The 17,202-nt window shown below is 33.1% G+C and overlaps 1 protein-coding gene across 1 annotated transcript in view; it reads left to right on the top strand.

Moving 5' to 3' along the window:
• LOC106719992 (protein sprint) overlaps nt 1-17,202 on the top strand; it is an 89,862-nt gene that overhangs the window by 12,927 nt on the left and 59,733 nt on the right. Inside the window, exon 2 of the mRNA XM_045680985.1 lies at nt 2,652-3,119. Coding sequence (XP_045536941.1) covers nt 2,707-3,119 — 413 coding nt within the window. The 5' untranslated portion in view covers nt 2,652-2,706. The remainder of the gene's footprint in view (nt 1-2,651; nt 3,120-17,202) is intronic.

The raw sequence follows: 17,202 nt of genomic DNA, 5'->3' as shown, positions 1-17,202 counted from the left end.
AATTGTTGTTTTAGATGATAATGACAGAACTTGATGTAAAACTACTAACGACCATCTAAACTTGTAAAAATAAATAGACACTAAAGAAAAGGTTTACATTAAATTTATACGGTATTTTTATGGATGATTTGAACATGATCGGCGCAGTGTCGATTACCGAGATGTTATGCAACTAACCAAACGTTACGCAACAGTTATGTAAGCACGTGGCGATGCGTGAGCGGATAGCGAGCAAATTACCATCTCCGAGATAAACTGGGTCAAGACACTCGTCTTGCCATATTCAATGCGAACAAATATAAATTTCCTTTTGCTATAGAACAAGGACTCAAACGAGCCATTCATTTTGTCTCACAGATATGATTATAATAAGAAGGTGATGATAATAGAACTAATTGGATAATGATGAAATACCAATATCCCTAAGCTTTTTAAGTAATAAAAGGTATAATACAGAGGCATAAACTGTAACTTACCCTTCAGTTATACTTTTGTGTGATATAATCTAAATATTATTAGAATTTAAATAATAATCTGAACTCTGTACAAATATATCAATTCGTAGTACAATAAAATAAAGCTACATTCATCATTGTAGGTACTAGTTTGTTCGGGAAAAAGCTCTCGTCTTTAAACGTCACCTTAAATTTTTTAATCAATATTTTTAGGTAGTAATTACTCGTGATATAAATGATATATAACAGTAAAAAATGTTAAATAAATAACTGACAACAAGTAACGATGCAACGAATATAATTATATGCAGATGTACCTTGTAATTGCGTCGTTTTAGTTTTATAATTTTAAATATATCGTTTTAAAACATTTTTGCTTATTAATATTCGTATAATAATGAATCTTGTTATGTAAATTAGGTCTAAGTAGAAACAAAATTGTCGGCCTTGTTTCTATTGAATAATAGTTTTTGTAAGGTCACTGTCAATCTTTAAATTCTTAAAAATCTTTAATCTTAGTTAAACTACTACTTGAACAAATACTATCGTAAACGTTATGTACACCGATATTTGCATATGTATAAGGTCTGTTACTGTTTAATTGATAAGTTGTAAGTGTGTTATATATATGTTGTGGTTGTACTTAAATAAATAAATAAATAAATCTTCTTTTTATTATTAATACATCATCAATTATGAATGTATCAATGTTTGTACGAGTAGATAGATCGTACATAAGTTAGTGCGTGTAATTTGTATTTAAGCAGTTTAGTAACTACATTTATCAGTACAGTTCAAGCTAATTTAATGTAATTTACTGATTTATAAACTGAACAGCTACAAAAAGCAAGGTCTATGATTCTCATAATCATGATCTCGAGGTAAACTCACTTTCTAGTCACTCATTTTTTGGAACGGAGCTTACGTGGTGGGAACTGTCAAATACTTCTTAATTCTAAGAACAGAATGTGTAGATGAATAATTATAAGAAAAGCAGTGTATCTGCATATGTGTTACTATGGAGACTAAGGCGATCTGCTATCTCTTTTTCAAAATTCAATATTTCTAATAATAAAATACATATGTTTAAGTTCCCTACAAATATTACTTTATCGTGTTGGTGAACTAAGTGAGAAAAAATTCGCACAAGACACTCAGTTTATAAAGGTTAAAGTGATTAAGGATATTAATAAACGCAGCAGTTAAACGAGAGTTGAATTGATGACAATGGCCGCGCGCAGGACGCGACTAACAGCAGCTAGGATTGTAACGCAATTGCGTGGTTGTGGACAAGGTCAAAAGAATGCAAACAGTCGGGAAACGTCGGAGTGTATATCGATGTATATCGAAAATTAAAATATTAACTTCTATTAACCTTAGTTTGCTATGTCGATTTGCTGTTTTTTGTTTTAGATTTTTAATCGATATATTGTGATTAATGTTCGAGAATCGATTTCAAGTTTAAATAGATAAGTATCAAATCAATTCGCCTGTAAAAAGTTATCATAAGTAAAAAACTTAGTTATAAGATGTAAATAGCACATTTCAATACTCTTATGCGACAGAGTAAATATTAAATTTTCCTTGGTGTTGTTGGACAATGGTTACACAACCGTGACGGACTCACGGACAAATCAATTTTTGTTCTTTTATATGTTAAGTTAAAATTACAACGTAAATTGTGTCTTATAAACGAAGTATTCACCTTTATTTGTCTTCTTCAAAAAGTATTACAGTTGGTTTCTGAGACACAAATCTCTGTACAAAACATAACGTCATCCCTATCATAATAACTAAAAAAAAAAACAAAGATAACAATATGTTTTAAACGGGGATCTTGGTCGTAGAAACACACGGTTAGTCAAATTCTAAATTGTAATTAATTTCTGTACCACAGCTAATTCTTATGTTTGACTCTAATGAAATGTTTTGTGTTAAACTATCCATTAACCTATAAATCGCACGACAGACTTTCATTAAAGTGTCGCGCTGTGTATCGCTTAACAACCAGATTGTTGACAAACCTTCGCTTACTCAATACTTGATTGATATATCACGATCGTTCCAAATACGACTTCATTCGCTCCAGCTCGCCCTCGTCTTTAATTGGCTTCGCGCAAACAGCAACTATGTTGATGATATCGTAACTATCGTAATAAGCTCGCAATAAACGTCCCTTATTTCGTTCTTTTTCAGACGAAAATGTAGATAGGTGAAAAGTAGGTCGCGTCTACTTTTAATAAAAAGTACGATGTCTATTGACCAGGCGTCGCCACTGGTGCCGATCAAGCCTCAAGTTGCTCTACAGAACAGCGCCTTTATAAAGAACAGCCACAACAGAAGCAGTTTCTGTGGTGTGAGTCCATCCTCGAACGGCAATGGAACGTTGAAGACATTCGCAGTGAACCGCAAGAGTTGGAGCGGGAATGTAACGATACCGCTTCAGCAGTTCACTCCCGACCTGGAAAGTAAGCCACAATTCGCGACTTTCCGCTCCGGGACCGGTACATTCCCTAGGAACAGAGAGCGGAACAACAACAGCGCATCTGTCGGTATATTAACTCCGAACGGGAACTCAACGCATACGCTAAGAGGAAGCGAAGTGAGGAGGAGCGGATGCTTAAACGGCCGACGCTACGCCGAAATCGGAAACTGGAGTAAAAGGTGAGTTCCTTTTAAGAAAAGTGTAGGGTATTTTCAAATTTTGATCTAAAATATATTATTCGGTACTTTCCTGCACGTCAAGTAATAAAATCAGAAATTAATTTCTACAAGGAACATACTTCCTAACATTGTATGAGCCTTCGAAAATATTCTTTCAGAACTTGTTCGAGAATTTCTTCTACTAAACTTTGTCTACTAAAACTTTTACATTATCGAAAGCCTAAATTCACTGGGATCAGACGAGTACGAAATTATTTTTCTCTGTGATTAATAACGCTGACACAAATATCTGGAATAATTCCCCAGGTAAATAAAAGTTACAACGAGGATCACGTTCCGCTAACTTTCGGTAGGTCTTATTTATTTTCTTTTTTCATCTCGAGTAATTTTGTAACAAGTTTTCCAATTTCATTCTCTTGTCGCTTTCATTTCCTCCCGTTCGTCGGGTCTCGTTCCCTTAATATTACTTTTATTAGCTGAAACCGTTTAACAAACATTGCTTTCTCAATCTAATAAAGATTAAATTTTATTCAATGAGAGGGAAACTTTACATTGCCACAATATATTATTTAAATTTGGTTTTATAATACTACACCAACCTAAATTAACATTTAATACCAATATTCTTGTTAGTGTTTTTAATATTCTTTAAAATTTCAGTATCAATTTGTATTATATTAGTCATTTAGTAAAATATTAATAGAGTAATTTCACTAACGACTCGGAAGTTTTAGAACTCATCAACTGCAACAGCCTTCTTAATATTTACCACATTCTCCTAATCTGTGTCTTCATTATCTTTATAAGCAATGAGTGGAAAGTTTATCCATTATTCTTGTTCACTCAATTTGGGGCGGACTAAGTTACTAGATAAGCCGTAGTCCAATAATATGACTCTTAGTACTACGGCTTTTTATTAGGGGTTGACTTTATCGCGTCTTGACTCGTCTCTTGCGTTATCGCCCTCCTTTAGCGGTCTCCCCGTCAATTCATCGCTAACGTTTATTGTATCGTTCCAATTAATACGTAACTTTGACCTTTCTTTATTCCAATTCTATTGTACTATTGTGTGATTTAATTTATATTATGTTCATTCGTAATTTTGTTATATATAATGGTTTTGGTTCTCAGTTTTACAAATTCAGGTAATCTCAGTTATAATAACGATATCTAAACTAAAATATCCATTTAAAATCGCTTAATTACTGTTTGTTTTATTATAAAATTAGGTAATTAAATTGGGTTTGAAGGCTTTACAAACGAAGTCTTTCAGGTGTCAGAAAGAACAAAAATGTAAAAAGTTTTTGATCATGGTTATAGTTGCGGGATATCACATAAAGGTATGAAGACAATCAGAGAGATAAGCCCACCAATGCTTATTTCAGTCTGTAAGCACATAACATCAGCACTATTGCCAGTTTGTCCTCGGCCATGGAAAACTTTTTACGACAATTGTAAACAGTCCCATGTCAACACATTCATGGGTAGCTTTGGAAGGAAATCATAAAATCTGATTGTAAAAAAATCCTCGCAGATATTTTGTATGATATTTTGTCTCTTTTATAATTTAGTATTTCTTATTTTGTTTATTGATACCATCAGAAATTATGATAAAGTGTTAAATATGCGGATAATATTACATTTATTCGCGTTAGCAACATTTTCGAAATATCATTGAAATCTAAAAATAAATGAATTACAATTGATGTAAAAAGATTACAATTAAGAAACTATAAAAGGAATACCATTCTTTTTAAAAATAAACAAGAATTAACAGTTCTAAATAGTGTAGTAGCTGGTGTTCGTTCTTGTGATAATTATCTAGATAAAGTTTACCGCTCGCCATAACAATGGCTGCCAGTTCCCGCTCTGAATGCCTCTTACTACTGATTAGAACTATTAATTTTATAGCGGACGTTTCGACAAATTGCCTTTTTATTGAATTTAACTTGAGCTTTCAAGTATTTAACAGTAGAAGAAAGCAAACGACCAAGAGGTTCACATAACCACCGTTATTAAAAGTTGCATAACAATATAGTTAGACTTATGTCCTAATCAGGTTGATTGTAGAAGAAGGGAGGACGGAATTTTTAAATTAAAAAGAAGAATAAAGGAATAAAGCTTGAGAAAGAATATTACCATCAGTCGAAACGAAGATACCACCACTACTTCAAACCCGTGTAAGCTTGTACCACATCCTACGTTGTATCGATATTAAATGATACAGTAATATGTCAGGTCTTGTCATGAAAAGTTTTCACAGTCTCAATTCTTAATAGCACAAGTGCAGACTAAATGTTTAGACAGATTTGATCTTTGTTGATATTATATTTGATGAAACAATAAAACAATTCAGCAACGAATTAAGTCCCACACATTGCAAAGACATTGGTGAATAACATTGAAGATAAACAATCAAGAAGATGTTAATCTTCTAGTAGAAATACATATTGAAGTGATGTAAAAGATACAATAAACGCTTGGGTCATTTAAATAACAAACAAATTTGGTAATTTTCCAAGCTTCGAGCAAGGGTTTGAAAATCTTTACCCTATCTAGTCGATATTATTATGACCAAAATAAAATGCATAACAAACGGATATTCCAAGGAACATTTCAGGCAACTCTATTCCAAATAAATGAGGCCCCACAAGCTATATATCTTCATGTAATATCGGTAAAAGCATTGCAAGAAAAACAAAATATAAATCGGCTCCAAAATATTGTAGGCATTTTGCAACAGAAAGGAGGGAATCATCTCGACACAAATCCCGACAATGGCAGGATGATATTTGCCGGACGCCATATTTAAACAGACGGTCAAGAATGAAAGGTTGACGGAAAAATAATTTTCTTCGTTGAGAAGGGACACCTTACTATTGTCAAAGGATTTGAAAGGTTCCTTTCAAAGCTTCCGACGCTATTAACTTCTTTTTTCTCCATGAATGCGTTATTAAAATATTATTTTTATTTGGATTTAGCTGGTATTACGTGTGATATATCTATAGTCCATATTCAAAACTTTGGCACAATCTCGAGTTGCAGACTTGTATTTGTAACAAGAATAGTAAGTTCCTTAAAAATCTTTTTAAGAAATAAGACAATTATATTGATTAAAGAGGTACGCATTTTCCTGTTTGTTAGAGTTTAGAAAATGGATACTTTGTCTATTTACAAAGCCTAAAGTTTCAACATGTATGTAGTCAACAAAAAGAGTATTTGGATGCTAGTGCATCATGCTTTGGTTACGGATGTAGTGAGGCCTCCTTGAGTAACCTGAGCCAAAGCTTCCAAGATGCTCCTTGACTTAGTCTTTAGTGCACGATTATACCTGTTGTTTAGAGATTGGATTGTTATTATAAATGTTTACTATGGAATATCGAAAAGTAAGCTAAATTAATTTATAAAAATTTTGTGTTATAATTTATATTCATATTTAATAAATTGGCTCATTCAATATTAACATACTGAGAACTTACATAATTTCGTCTGTTCGGTCTAATGGGAGTTGTTGCTGTAACATATGTATACTTGAGTTATTACTTTGTGTGAACAAGTTTGTTGGGGTAATTTAGTTTAAGTTTATACAATTACATATATGTACAATCTATCTTATTACATTATGCGCTTGTATGAAAATGTATGGGAGGATTAGAAACGGGCTGATAATAAGTTACTTTATTTTTTTGTACCATTAGAGCCTATTTACACCCTTAACAATTCTGTTTGTATTTTTTGCTTTGCATAACAAATATTGTAACAAGTAAGCAAGAAAGAAAAAACGTGACACGCTTTTAGAATTGAAAAGAGCCCTCTTAGAGGCTTATGGTATCAATTTACGAACAGGGCCGACTCTTTGTTGATGTAAAAGCACCAGTAGGCACCTGTCGGTAATGTTTGCGGAGTAAATAATGTTGCAAATAACAAAAATTCCGAGTGTATCCCCCTTATATTGAATATCGGAATATCCGTTGCGCGAGACTCCGGACTCATTGCATATTCGGGACGCGTGGTGGGGCATAAATATCCCTGTCGCTCTCATTACAATAACTTGGTCTCGCTGCGGACGTCCCCGAAGGTTGCAGCGGACGCCGCCTCCCATGGGATGTCACTCATTCCGATAATGGAATTCTAGACAGATTTCCTCGATAATTATTATCCTTGCGGTTTCTTCCGCCTTCAATATATTCCCACTCACGCGCTTTGGACTACTGGTCCGGTATAAAATGTCTGCATAAATATGTACTTAGTTTTTATGAAATAGTAGGAGTATGAGTTTTAAAGCAGGAACGATTAAAGATTAATTCAATAATTGTGCGTAATAGTCATTAGTACCACAGAGGTATTTAAAAAGAGGTACCTAAAAGTTTTGATTTTTTATTTTATTGAATTGCCTAGTTTTCTGTACACAACAACAATTGCTAAGGTAAACCAAATTAGATTGATCACCATTAATGCAAAAATATCTGGCTCTAAATTCCGTCAATAAGTTGTAGAGTAGGCACAGCTGAGTTAGGCACGGTCTGGCGAACATGGCGCTTGGCAGTCTGGCCGCGCACCGTGTGTTCCGGCCCTAACGTCCACTCGGAACTGTCCGTGCGTGCACACCCGTTTGTTATGCTAATTGCACCAACTGATTTGCACAATAAAACCCACCATACCGCTCTCTACTAACGAGCGCACCACGCTTGTCCGACGCGATGACGCCCGCTAATTTTGTTGCCGCTGAAACGAATTAGACCCTAATTAAGATGCCTTCAGCTAATTGTGCGGATGATACGCGCGTCAAATGTTTTAACTGTTGCAATAGTTTCTATTTTGTAGTCGAAGTAATATATTTTATTGTTACTGACAATATGGTGGAAGCGAGTAAAGTTGTAAGTGATTGTAAAATATTGAAATTGTACCTTCCTTCATCATTCTGGAATTGTTTGAGCAATAGAACAATAGCTATGTAGTATTGAATGTGTCTCGTAAGATTGACTGATGGTCGTATCTCTGTTGTCGGTATTATCAATATTTTGGACCGATAAACATATTCAGTAGATTAATAGAAAACGATTAGACAGATTTAATTGATAGAATTTAAAGAGTAGCAATAAATAGTTCAATGTTAAAAAAAATAAGAGTTGATACTTTAAGTGAGGTCTGTAAAATTTTTATGAATGAGAGTATAGTACATTAAATGACATGTCAGTGTGTCCATTGAGTCGCAATCGGCGCCGTGGCTAATTGTCGCAAAGTGGCCGCTTAAACAGTCCCCCGGAATGAATGGCCGACTTAACGAATTTAATGCCCTGCCGCCGTCCTATTTCACAGTGTTTGTATTATTGTCGCACGATTCAACTTCTTAAATGAGATAACAACATTTGTTACGTAATTTACTATCAAATTTTGTTGATTACGTTCTTTTGAATTTTAGAATGTTCAAATTGAGTTGAGCAATAGTTATAACAAACTGTTCACGCAACTAACAATAATCATAATAGTGTATGTCACCATATTAACTATCTTTAAAATGAGGTCAGAGGGTTTAGCACGAATATTTGTGACAATGGCTGTCATATCATCATCGACAAAATTTGTGAAAAAATTGTGCAGAGTCTATCGGGCGTAAAGTTCACCAAAAATTCCACGCTAATTTTGATATAATTGACGATGACGATACGAAGGCAATTGTCACAAATATGCCCACTGCTAACCGACAGTCGAAATGTGCTCCAAAACTATTGCCATAAACTTATTAATATTTAAATTACGGAAGTATCAGAGTTTGTGTTAGTTACTTCCATGAAAATTGTACGTAGTGCTATCGTTCACATTTACCTACAAGTCTAAGAATGTACTAACATCTCTAGATATTTGATACATGTTTCCAAGTCTGGGTGTGAGTCAACCTTTCATGGAAACAACTCGCATTGATACGGATTCCCTGTTCTACGAAGAACCCGTGACTGTGAGATAGCATGTTGTAGAACAAAAATGCATTTGAGGAAAATTCGACTTCATTTTAAATGTAAATAAAGAAAATAAAAGTTTTGTTTTTCTTTGATGATTCATTAATTGTTATCGAGGAGTAAAAATAAATTGTTAATTTTTCTTAATTATGCTGCGATTTTACGAGGAAACATTTTCGTTGAAGCACTAAATCGAGTAACTTATTATTTTTTTTTATAATTATGTATATTCTCTAGATTCCTAAAATATTACAATTAAGTTAAATTAGAGGTATTTTCTTTATTGTAACAACTCTGATGTGATCAAAAATGTTTGTTGACCAAAAATGTTATAGTCTCTTAAGAGTCGATTTAATGTTGCTCCATAAAAAGATCTATACTAGAAATAAATGTAAACAGTATCTCGTTGAAGCCGCGCTCATCGCGTTAGTCATAAAATCTAAAATAAACCTGCCCTGTTGTCGAAGTCTATCAAATTCCATTAAACGCTTTAAACTATGTGCATGGTAGCGTATTGTGCAAAGTTCCCTGCAGTATTGTTCGATATGATGTTATCGATTTCCATTAAAGCTAGGGTGACCATGTTCAAGTTATATTTGTGGGATTAAATATTGAAAGCGGTAAAATTACATGTCCAATATTTGGCTCGTATACAACCTATCATATATATAGTTTTTTATTGCGATTGTTTTCTGGTTTACCAGCTACATCAATATTATAATGAAATAATTTTTTATTGCGCGCAAAACCAGATGTAAAGTTATAATGTAGCCTAAAATCCAGTCTCATATTTTTGTTGTGTACTTGGCTATGCTGGTTAAATCGTCTGCCTGTATGTATTCAGTTCGAAACGACAGGTCAATCAAAAGATAAAGGCCTCCGGGCTTCAATCGTTCAATCGGTGCGCATTAATTAAGACCGGTATAAGCGGATCGACGCCATGCTAGATTAATAGAATGATGACGCAGACATATATTGTGTACACACATATAAAGTTATTAAGCTTCTCTTTTATGTGCGATATTTCATTAAGGATTAACAATTTGTTTACTTCGTTGTTGACGGATTACTTTAATAGCTTAGCAATGTTAGAGCTCCAACATTGCTTAGCTTACTTCTCAATGTGATGATTAGTATTAAATTTAAAAACACTAATCGATAGCACTGAATCTTCTTTCGTTTTTTATCAGTTTACCGGTTTCCCACTTTGTCAGTTTACCACTTTGCCGGTTTTCATTTGATTTATAATGTCAATTGAGATTTCGTGAAGTGTTTCACCATAACATTCTTTTATCTCACCAATTAAAATGTGTACAAACAGATACTTCGTATTTACTCTCTTATAGTGAGTTCGTTGCTTTTCTTCTAATGACTGTCATTTATTAGAAAATGTTATCTCAAACATCGGCTGCATCCTTTACAACAGGTTGTAATGTTAATTGAATTACTGTCGGTATCACAAGAAACTTAAATTAATACCCAAGACAGATGTTTCTGACGCAAGAGGTGATATCGACTTTCTCAATAGCATGAAACAAAAAAAGAATCAAAAAATAGCGTCTCTTTGTTTCTCTGTTTTTTACGAGTTTAGCACCTATTATTTTTAACTTGTTTTATTTGAAACTTCTCTACGCTTTACAAGAATTAGTCCCTTCGTACACAAGACGTAAATCGTCGAAACTAATATTGTATGGTTGTGTCGCGAGAATTGCGTTGCGCGCACTCCGTACACACTACGTTCAATCGTCGACGCGCGTCGTCTATTTGTTCAATACAGGTATAGCGACTACATGTTAACTGTATAGATTTGCTTCGCCATCTAGAAAACTGCAGCAACTAATCTCACAACAGATTGCGAGCGACTGTCTTTGACGATGATAGATAAAAATGTCGGCGACGCGCGCTGTGTACGAAACTCTACATTGCATTGCGTAAGTCGCGTAGCGACTAAAACCGCGAGATTCGAAGTTTTACGTTGTCTTGTATCTTTATACAAATCTTCATCGAACACGCCAAAAGTGGATCGTGAAGGCGTTAATGCGAATTTTAATTGCTCATTAACATACATTTGCTTGTCTGCCTCGTGTACATTCCTCTTTATCGGAGTTCAGTATAAAATTAGCTGTTAATTCAGGCCGTCAACCGACGTTCAGCGAGCTTCTTGTCTCGACGCGATTCAATTTATTGACGATCTTACGAGAGGATTGGCAACGGCGCAAATTCTTAAGCGGGAGCTTTTTAGGCACTTAACTCGTCATAAAGACCGTGATTGATAGACTCGTAAATTATTATTTGACAGTGAAAATTAAATTTTTTTAGGAGAAAATCTGTTTATTGCGGTGAAAAAAAAGTTTAAACCTTATCATAATTACCTAGTGTAATAGAAATGTTATCCCTAACTTGGGGTAGGATCCGAGCCCCTCAGTGGGGACGTATAGTGAGCTGATGATGATGAATAGAAATTATTAAGTTCTTTATTAATTAATTCTTCCATAAGTATCCAGAATATTATAATGGTTATTTATTTCTGTAAGAAACAGTTGAAACTTGTTTCAATTGTAGCATGTTACAAAATATTGCTTACAATCGGAATAAAAACATATTCCCGGAAGCAAGTCTGTATGTAACCTGAATGAAGCGGGATAAGATTTGTTACATTGTAACTCATCCGATAACATCAAATGCTTTTTTAAATCTCGCACACGACTTTATCTTTAACATATATCTTTGAATGTGTTTTAAACAGAAGTTAAAATGTAGAGTGGCTTGTGATTTAGTTTGGAATTTTATGACTTTTATAACGAATTATGTTTTAATAAAGCCGCCATTTTATTTGTCCCAGAGTACAATAAATTATACAGAAATTACTTAATTATTTTTCATATATTCCTGTCTCCTCATTATTATTTTAAGTGTAAAGTTTCAAAATGTGAATAGTTACCGTTGTAAACTTTGGCTGTTATATAAGTGTTTATGGTCAATATCGAGACCTTTATAGCTTCGCAATTACGACCTTGCTTGTTTATTTCATTTTGTTTATCCGCTGCTGAGAGTCTGTTTTCATCAAATCCTCGTTGTGGAAATGCCCTAAGGGTTAATTCGGATGCCATCAAATTACTGCCTCGAAGCCTTTCACGTGTTAGATGTCGATTTACTAAAAGATTTTGGCTTTTTATTTCAATCATACAAAGTGAATTAAAATCGTATACAATAAAATAAATCCGAATTTTTCCATTTCAAATTTTTACAGGCTGGGTTTCATTATGTTTTTCCATAAATTACAGTTAAATTCATGAATGTAAAACAAATTTTCATATTGTTGTAGTAAAATCATTAAAAAGTCGGCGTTGCCAGGTTCATTAAAATATTATTTCGGCTGAACCTACAAATAACGTCTGTTCATGTTGTCAATTACTGGATGAAAAATTAAAAATAAATTGTGTCAAGCGATAAAAGTAAAGCACTCGACACATTTGCCCGAAGGCAAGGCGATTGAAAGTACTCTGCATGAACCATTCCATCTAAATACCATAACTTAAAATTTAGTCAGTCGAAAACACCCCTAGTAGTGAAGTGTTTTTGTTTGTAGACCGGTTTACTATATACCACGATAGATTTTATATAGCTTTATTGGTCTTTAAAGAGACTTTTCTATTTCTTCATGAAAAATTGTCAAATATCAATATTTAAAGAATAATAAATTAAAAATAAATAGACTGATTCTGGGTCAAAATGACTTTAGACGTCTTGAATATCAATTTTCTTTCCATACTTTTATTTAATTTTTAATCAATCTGATTTATGATAATTTGTATTTAGTTATAAAATCTGTTATGTTTTCTATCAAGTCTATATCGATGTCTAATTTGCAGTCAAACTCCATTGCGTTCGATGCAAATGCAGAACTTTGAGTTTCATTGGAACGCTTGTATTCGAGTTACTCGGTACGTCACTAGAGGGTGCTCGGCAGACGGTGTTTCGAGTTGCGACCGCCCGAGGCTAGACTACCGTGAGGATTTTTATTTCATCTGTTTCAGTCGTTTGCTACTTAATTGATGGTGCTGTGAACCGATTGCTCGACAGAGATTAAACTAAAGTTCAATTTATTTTGTAGACGTTATCGAATTCTTTTAAGTAATTCTATAAACTTGAAGATTATACTTAGCTGTTGAATGTGTGACTTAAAAGATTTGTTGTTTGAATGTTTAAGAATAATTTTTTGTTTTTTAGTATACTCTTATTATTAAGATCAGCCTGCAAGGTCAACGGTAGTGCATCGACGACGTTTTTCCATTTAATTAATTTACTTTATAGATACAATTTTAGTGATAAGATTACATTTTAAATACAGTCAGATTTAGAAACTCGCGAGTTGTTAATTAAAGTGTACTTTGAAGTATTTCTTCATTTTTTAAAAAAAAAACCCAAGTGCCGACTGCCTAACATTGCTTTGGAAACGGTTTACTATTTCTAATAAATTTATCACTTAAATCAGAGGAAAATCAAAGTCGGCAGTCTGCCAACGTCCGTATAGATTGTCCGATTATTGCTCAAGAAAATTAAGCACGCACGTAGTCCGTAACTATTATTATGGTCTATTGAACGCAATGCAGCACAATAACGCATTACAAAAATTACACAAAATATTGATTTGATATTTAAAATGTTTGCCTTTATGATATTTCATCATAAAAGTAACTTTTGTAAACATCATTCAACAAAAATGGTTTAATAGAATCTTTAAAAAATCTTCCGCAAACCAGGTAGTCAATACCAAACATTTGATACATTGATTATGCTGTTCAAGGGTTGCCTCCCCTATGTCCGGTCACTAGTATCACATAACCGCGCGTGAGTACTATACTGATTGACAGGCGCATTCCCTGGACAGCCCTAATTGTCTGCTTGCCCTCGTATTATGGGGAATTTAATAAACACAGCTCTGCAATGCATACATTTTAACAGCACTGTATGGATTATGAATTGCGCTGATTGAAAATTTCCTGTAAAGGGTTGGTTTTGGGGATTGCTATAAACTTAAACCGCAGTATTATCCAACAAAATTTGTGTGGAAAAGGCTTTCATCCGTTTAATGCTTAATATGTATTGGATAAACCAAGTGATTAGTTGATAATAATTTAAGTGAAGCCTATATTCTAGATTTTTAAAGGGAATTGGTTTTCATAACCAAGTCAAAGAATAACATTTCACTGGAAAGTTTGTTTATAACGTAGCCCTAAGGTTTTCAGACTCTCTTTGCTCTTGTTTGTTTTTGTATTTCTCGTTTCGTTGCCGAGTTCTTTGTTTGTTTTGTGAAAGCGTACAATCAATGTTTCATTAATTAAACCGATCTTCTGGTTATAACGAGCACTTAGTAATTTTATGTATAAGAAGTTATTGATTCTATTATTTTAAGTAAAAAAGTTAAAACTAAAAAAAAAATAGAATTTGTTAAAAAAGGGTAACATTAAGTATATTATAGAAAGAGATAAAAACATTTCAAATACATATATTGGAAATAGAATTCAACAAATGAAGATATTAAAAGGTTAAATATATAGACAGGACGTTAGTTTATGAATCTAAATTATTCATAATTAAAATGGTATATAACTACATCCAGCCACATCTTGCGTAATATAGAAACGGAAATGTAATACACAGCGGTGTAATAAATCTTAAGATAGAAGTCGCTGATATATTATCATCACAAGTGTCAATTACACTTGTAGATTTCCTTGATATAGAAGTTACTTTATTATTTTACAAAATCTGTTAATACAAAAGAAATTTTAGCAGTTTATGAGATATTACAAGGACATAATATTAAAGATGTGAAAAAGTAATCTTTAAAAATGGACAAGAAACAATTGAAATAGTATTGAATAAAAATACTTCTTGATATAAAAGGAAGTGAATTTTTATTTACTGTTAAATAAGTAAATTCAACATTGATAATGTCAGATCAGTGGCCAGTGTAATTGAAATAAAACGGAAGCGTGATTCGCGGCACCGTACAATGGATAGGAAGGTCGGGATCGCATTATATCCCTCGAGTGTTCCCAAACAAATTCCACAGAGAAATCCAATATCAGCTCCCCATAACGAAATTGCAGTTTGAATGCTGCAGTGATTTTGATTATTAAATCACGATTCATATTTGCAAATTGTTATTGAAGTTCGTGCGATACTCGAGGATCTGGTTTTTGTTTCGAGTTCAAATTCTATCTTGGATATTGAATTTTGATAAAGTTTATTACTTGGAAAGGTGAATTGAATTTAATATATCAAATATAATCCAGATACAATTGCGTGCGTCGTAACAATCAATTAGTGGCGGCATGCGAGACGATGATTATCTCGACCGATCACGAGACATCTCTATTACATGCAGAATAAGGTAATTGATGGACGATATGAAGGGAAGGGACCCACTTAATGTAGATCACACGTTCCTATTTCCCAAACCATGTTATATGACTGCTAGCTAGGTATGAGAAATATTTCAATTAAACTAAACGCAGTTATCATTTTAAATTGGGTTTAATAAATGTCAATGAGAATGTAAGGATACAAGAAAAAACTAAGGTTATATTTTGTATTTAAATTTAAAATTTATTCTAATGTTACAAGTTTTTAGGAGAACAAGTAGCAAAATGAATGTCAAACATGTAATGTCTAACACAGTGTAATCTTACCCTTAGAATATATTTGAATATTGAATCCATTTATTTGAATATTGGTCCCGTTTATTCAAATCAGTTCTCTGATATGAGAGAAATCGAAATCGTAGTTAAAGCTTATAATAATCTTGAAAGATTACATAGTAAGTAACATTTCTGATACAATATCTGCAATAGTAAGTATGCGTAACTACAAAAAAAATTTTATTCCTGTTGAGTCTGATATATATATTTTTTTATTAATTATGCCTTTAATATTCTACTGCAAAAGTATTTTGCAAGTCAGTTACTGCTCGGTTAAACCAGTAGCAACACATATTGACTGGTTTACATTATACCTTTACAGAAAGACATAGTGTGATGACTATATTGTGCCAGGGACTCCATGCCAAGCCAGCGCTACTGTCCTGGAATAATGTAAATCAGGCATAATACCAAGAAGATGCTTCTAAGTTGCCTTCATTGACCTTAATCAATCACTTTCTATTAGTTTGTATCTATACCATTTAATTTTCCTTAAATGAAGAATTCAATAACATTACTGAGAAGCAATAATCATAAGATTTATTGATATTATATTCAAAGTGCCGCTGGCGTCGTTTCCGGCGCAGATAATGTACTTAATTCATGTCCCAATCCCATCGGAAGTCACCATTCTAAATCAAACATGGCGCCAATCCGCACAATTTACTGGAGGGAGAAACGCATATTTTAATACCTTAATAGCGGGGCGGATTTATTCTTGATACTTCTGTCAGATGACGTTATAATATTTCATCAATAATGTCAGAAATCCACTTATAAATACACCAACAAAAGTTTTTATAATAATGCATATTATTATGGAATATACTAGCTAAAAAAAATCCTTGTAATTGACAAACACTTTGAACAATGTGCACAATGTGTGTTGTGATCTGATGAACTCTATATTTTTACAATGAATCAACCAGACCTTGTCTACGATCCCACCTGTTTTTATGTGGTGATGTGGCCTAAACATGGTACATCTACGAATTTCAACTAAATTTATTATAACCATTATCATCAGTCAATGTCTGTTATAACGTACGTTTTTACGATATAATATTTTGTATAGATACCATATATTTGATGACCAAATTGTCGCTTACTTAAATCACTTTGGTTCCCATGAATAATTTATAACTTGCCTCGTTGGTGACTGACACATTAAAAACTTCGCATATTGATGACTTAAATACAATATGAACTGACTTTCAATTTAATTCAGTACGATCGCATCACGATTGAAACCCAATTAGAGCCATCAATACGTTGACTTTAAATTAACAGTCCAACATTTTAGTTGTTTGTAATTAGTTAGTGTATGATCATATTAGCAGATTTTTGATTTAATTATAACTTGTCTTTATTTTTTTAACACATTCTAATATCAAGAACTATATTTTCAAATAATTGCAA

Source organism: Papilio machaon, chromosome 14, assembly GCF_912999745.1.
Source record: "Papilio machaon chromosome 14, ilPapMach1.1, whole genome shotgun sequence".
Classification (NCBI taxonomy): Eukaryota; Metazoa; Arthropoda; class Insecta; order Lepidoptera; family Papilionidae; genus Papilio; species Papilio machaon.
Note: the sequence above shows the minus strand (reverse complement) of the source record. Positions and strands in the feature narration are given on the sequence as shown.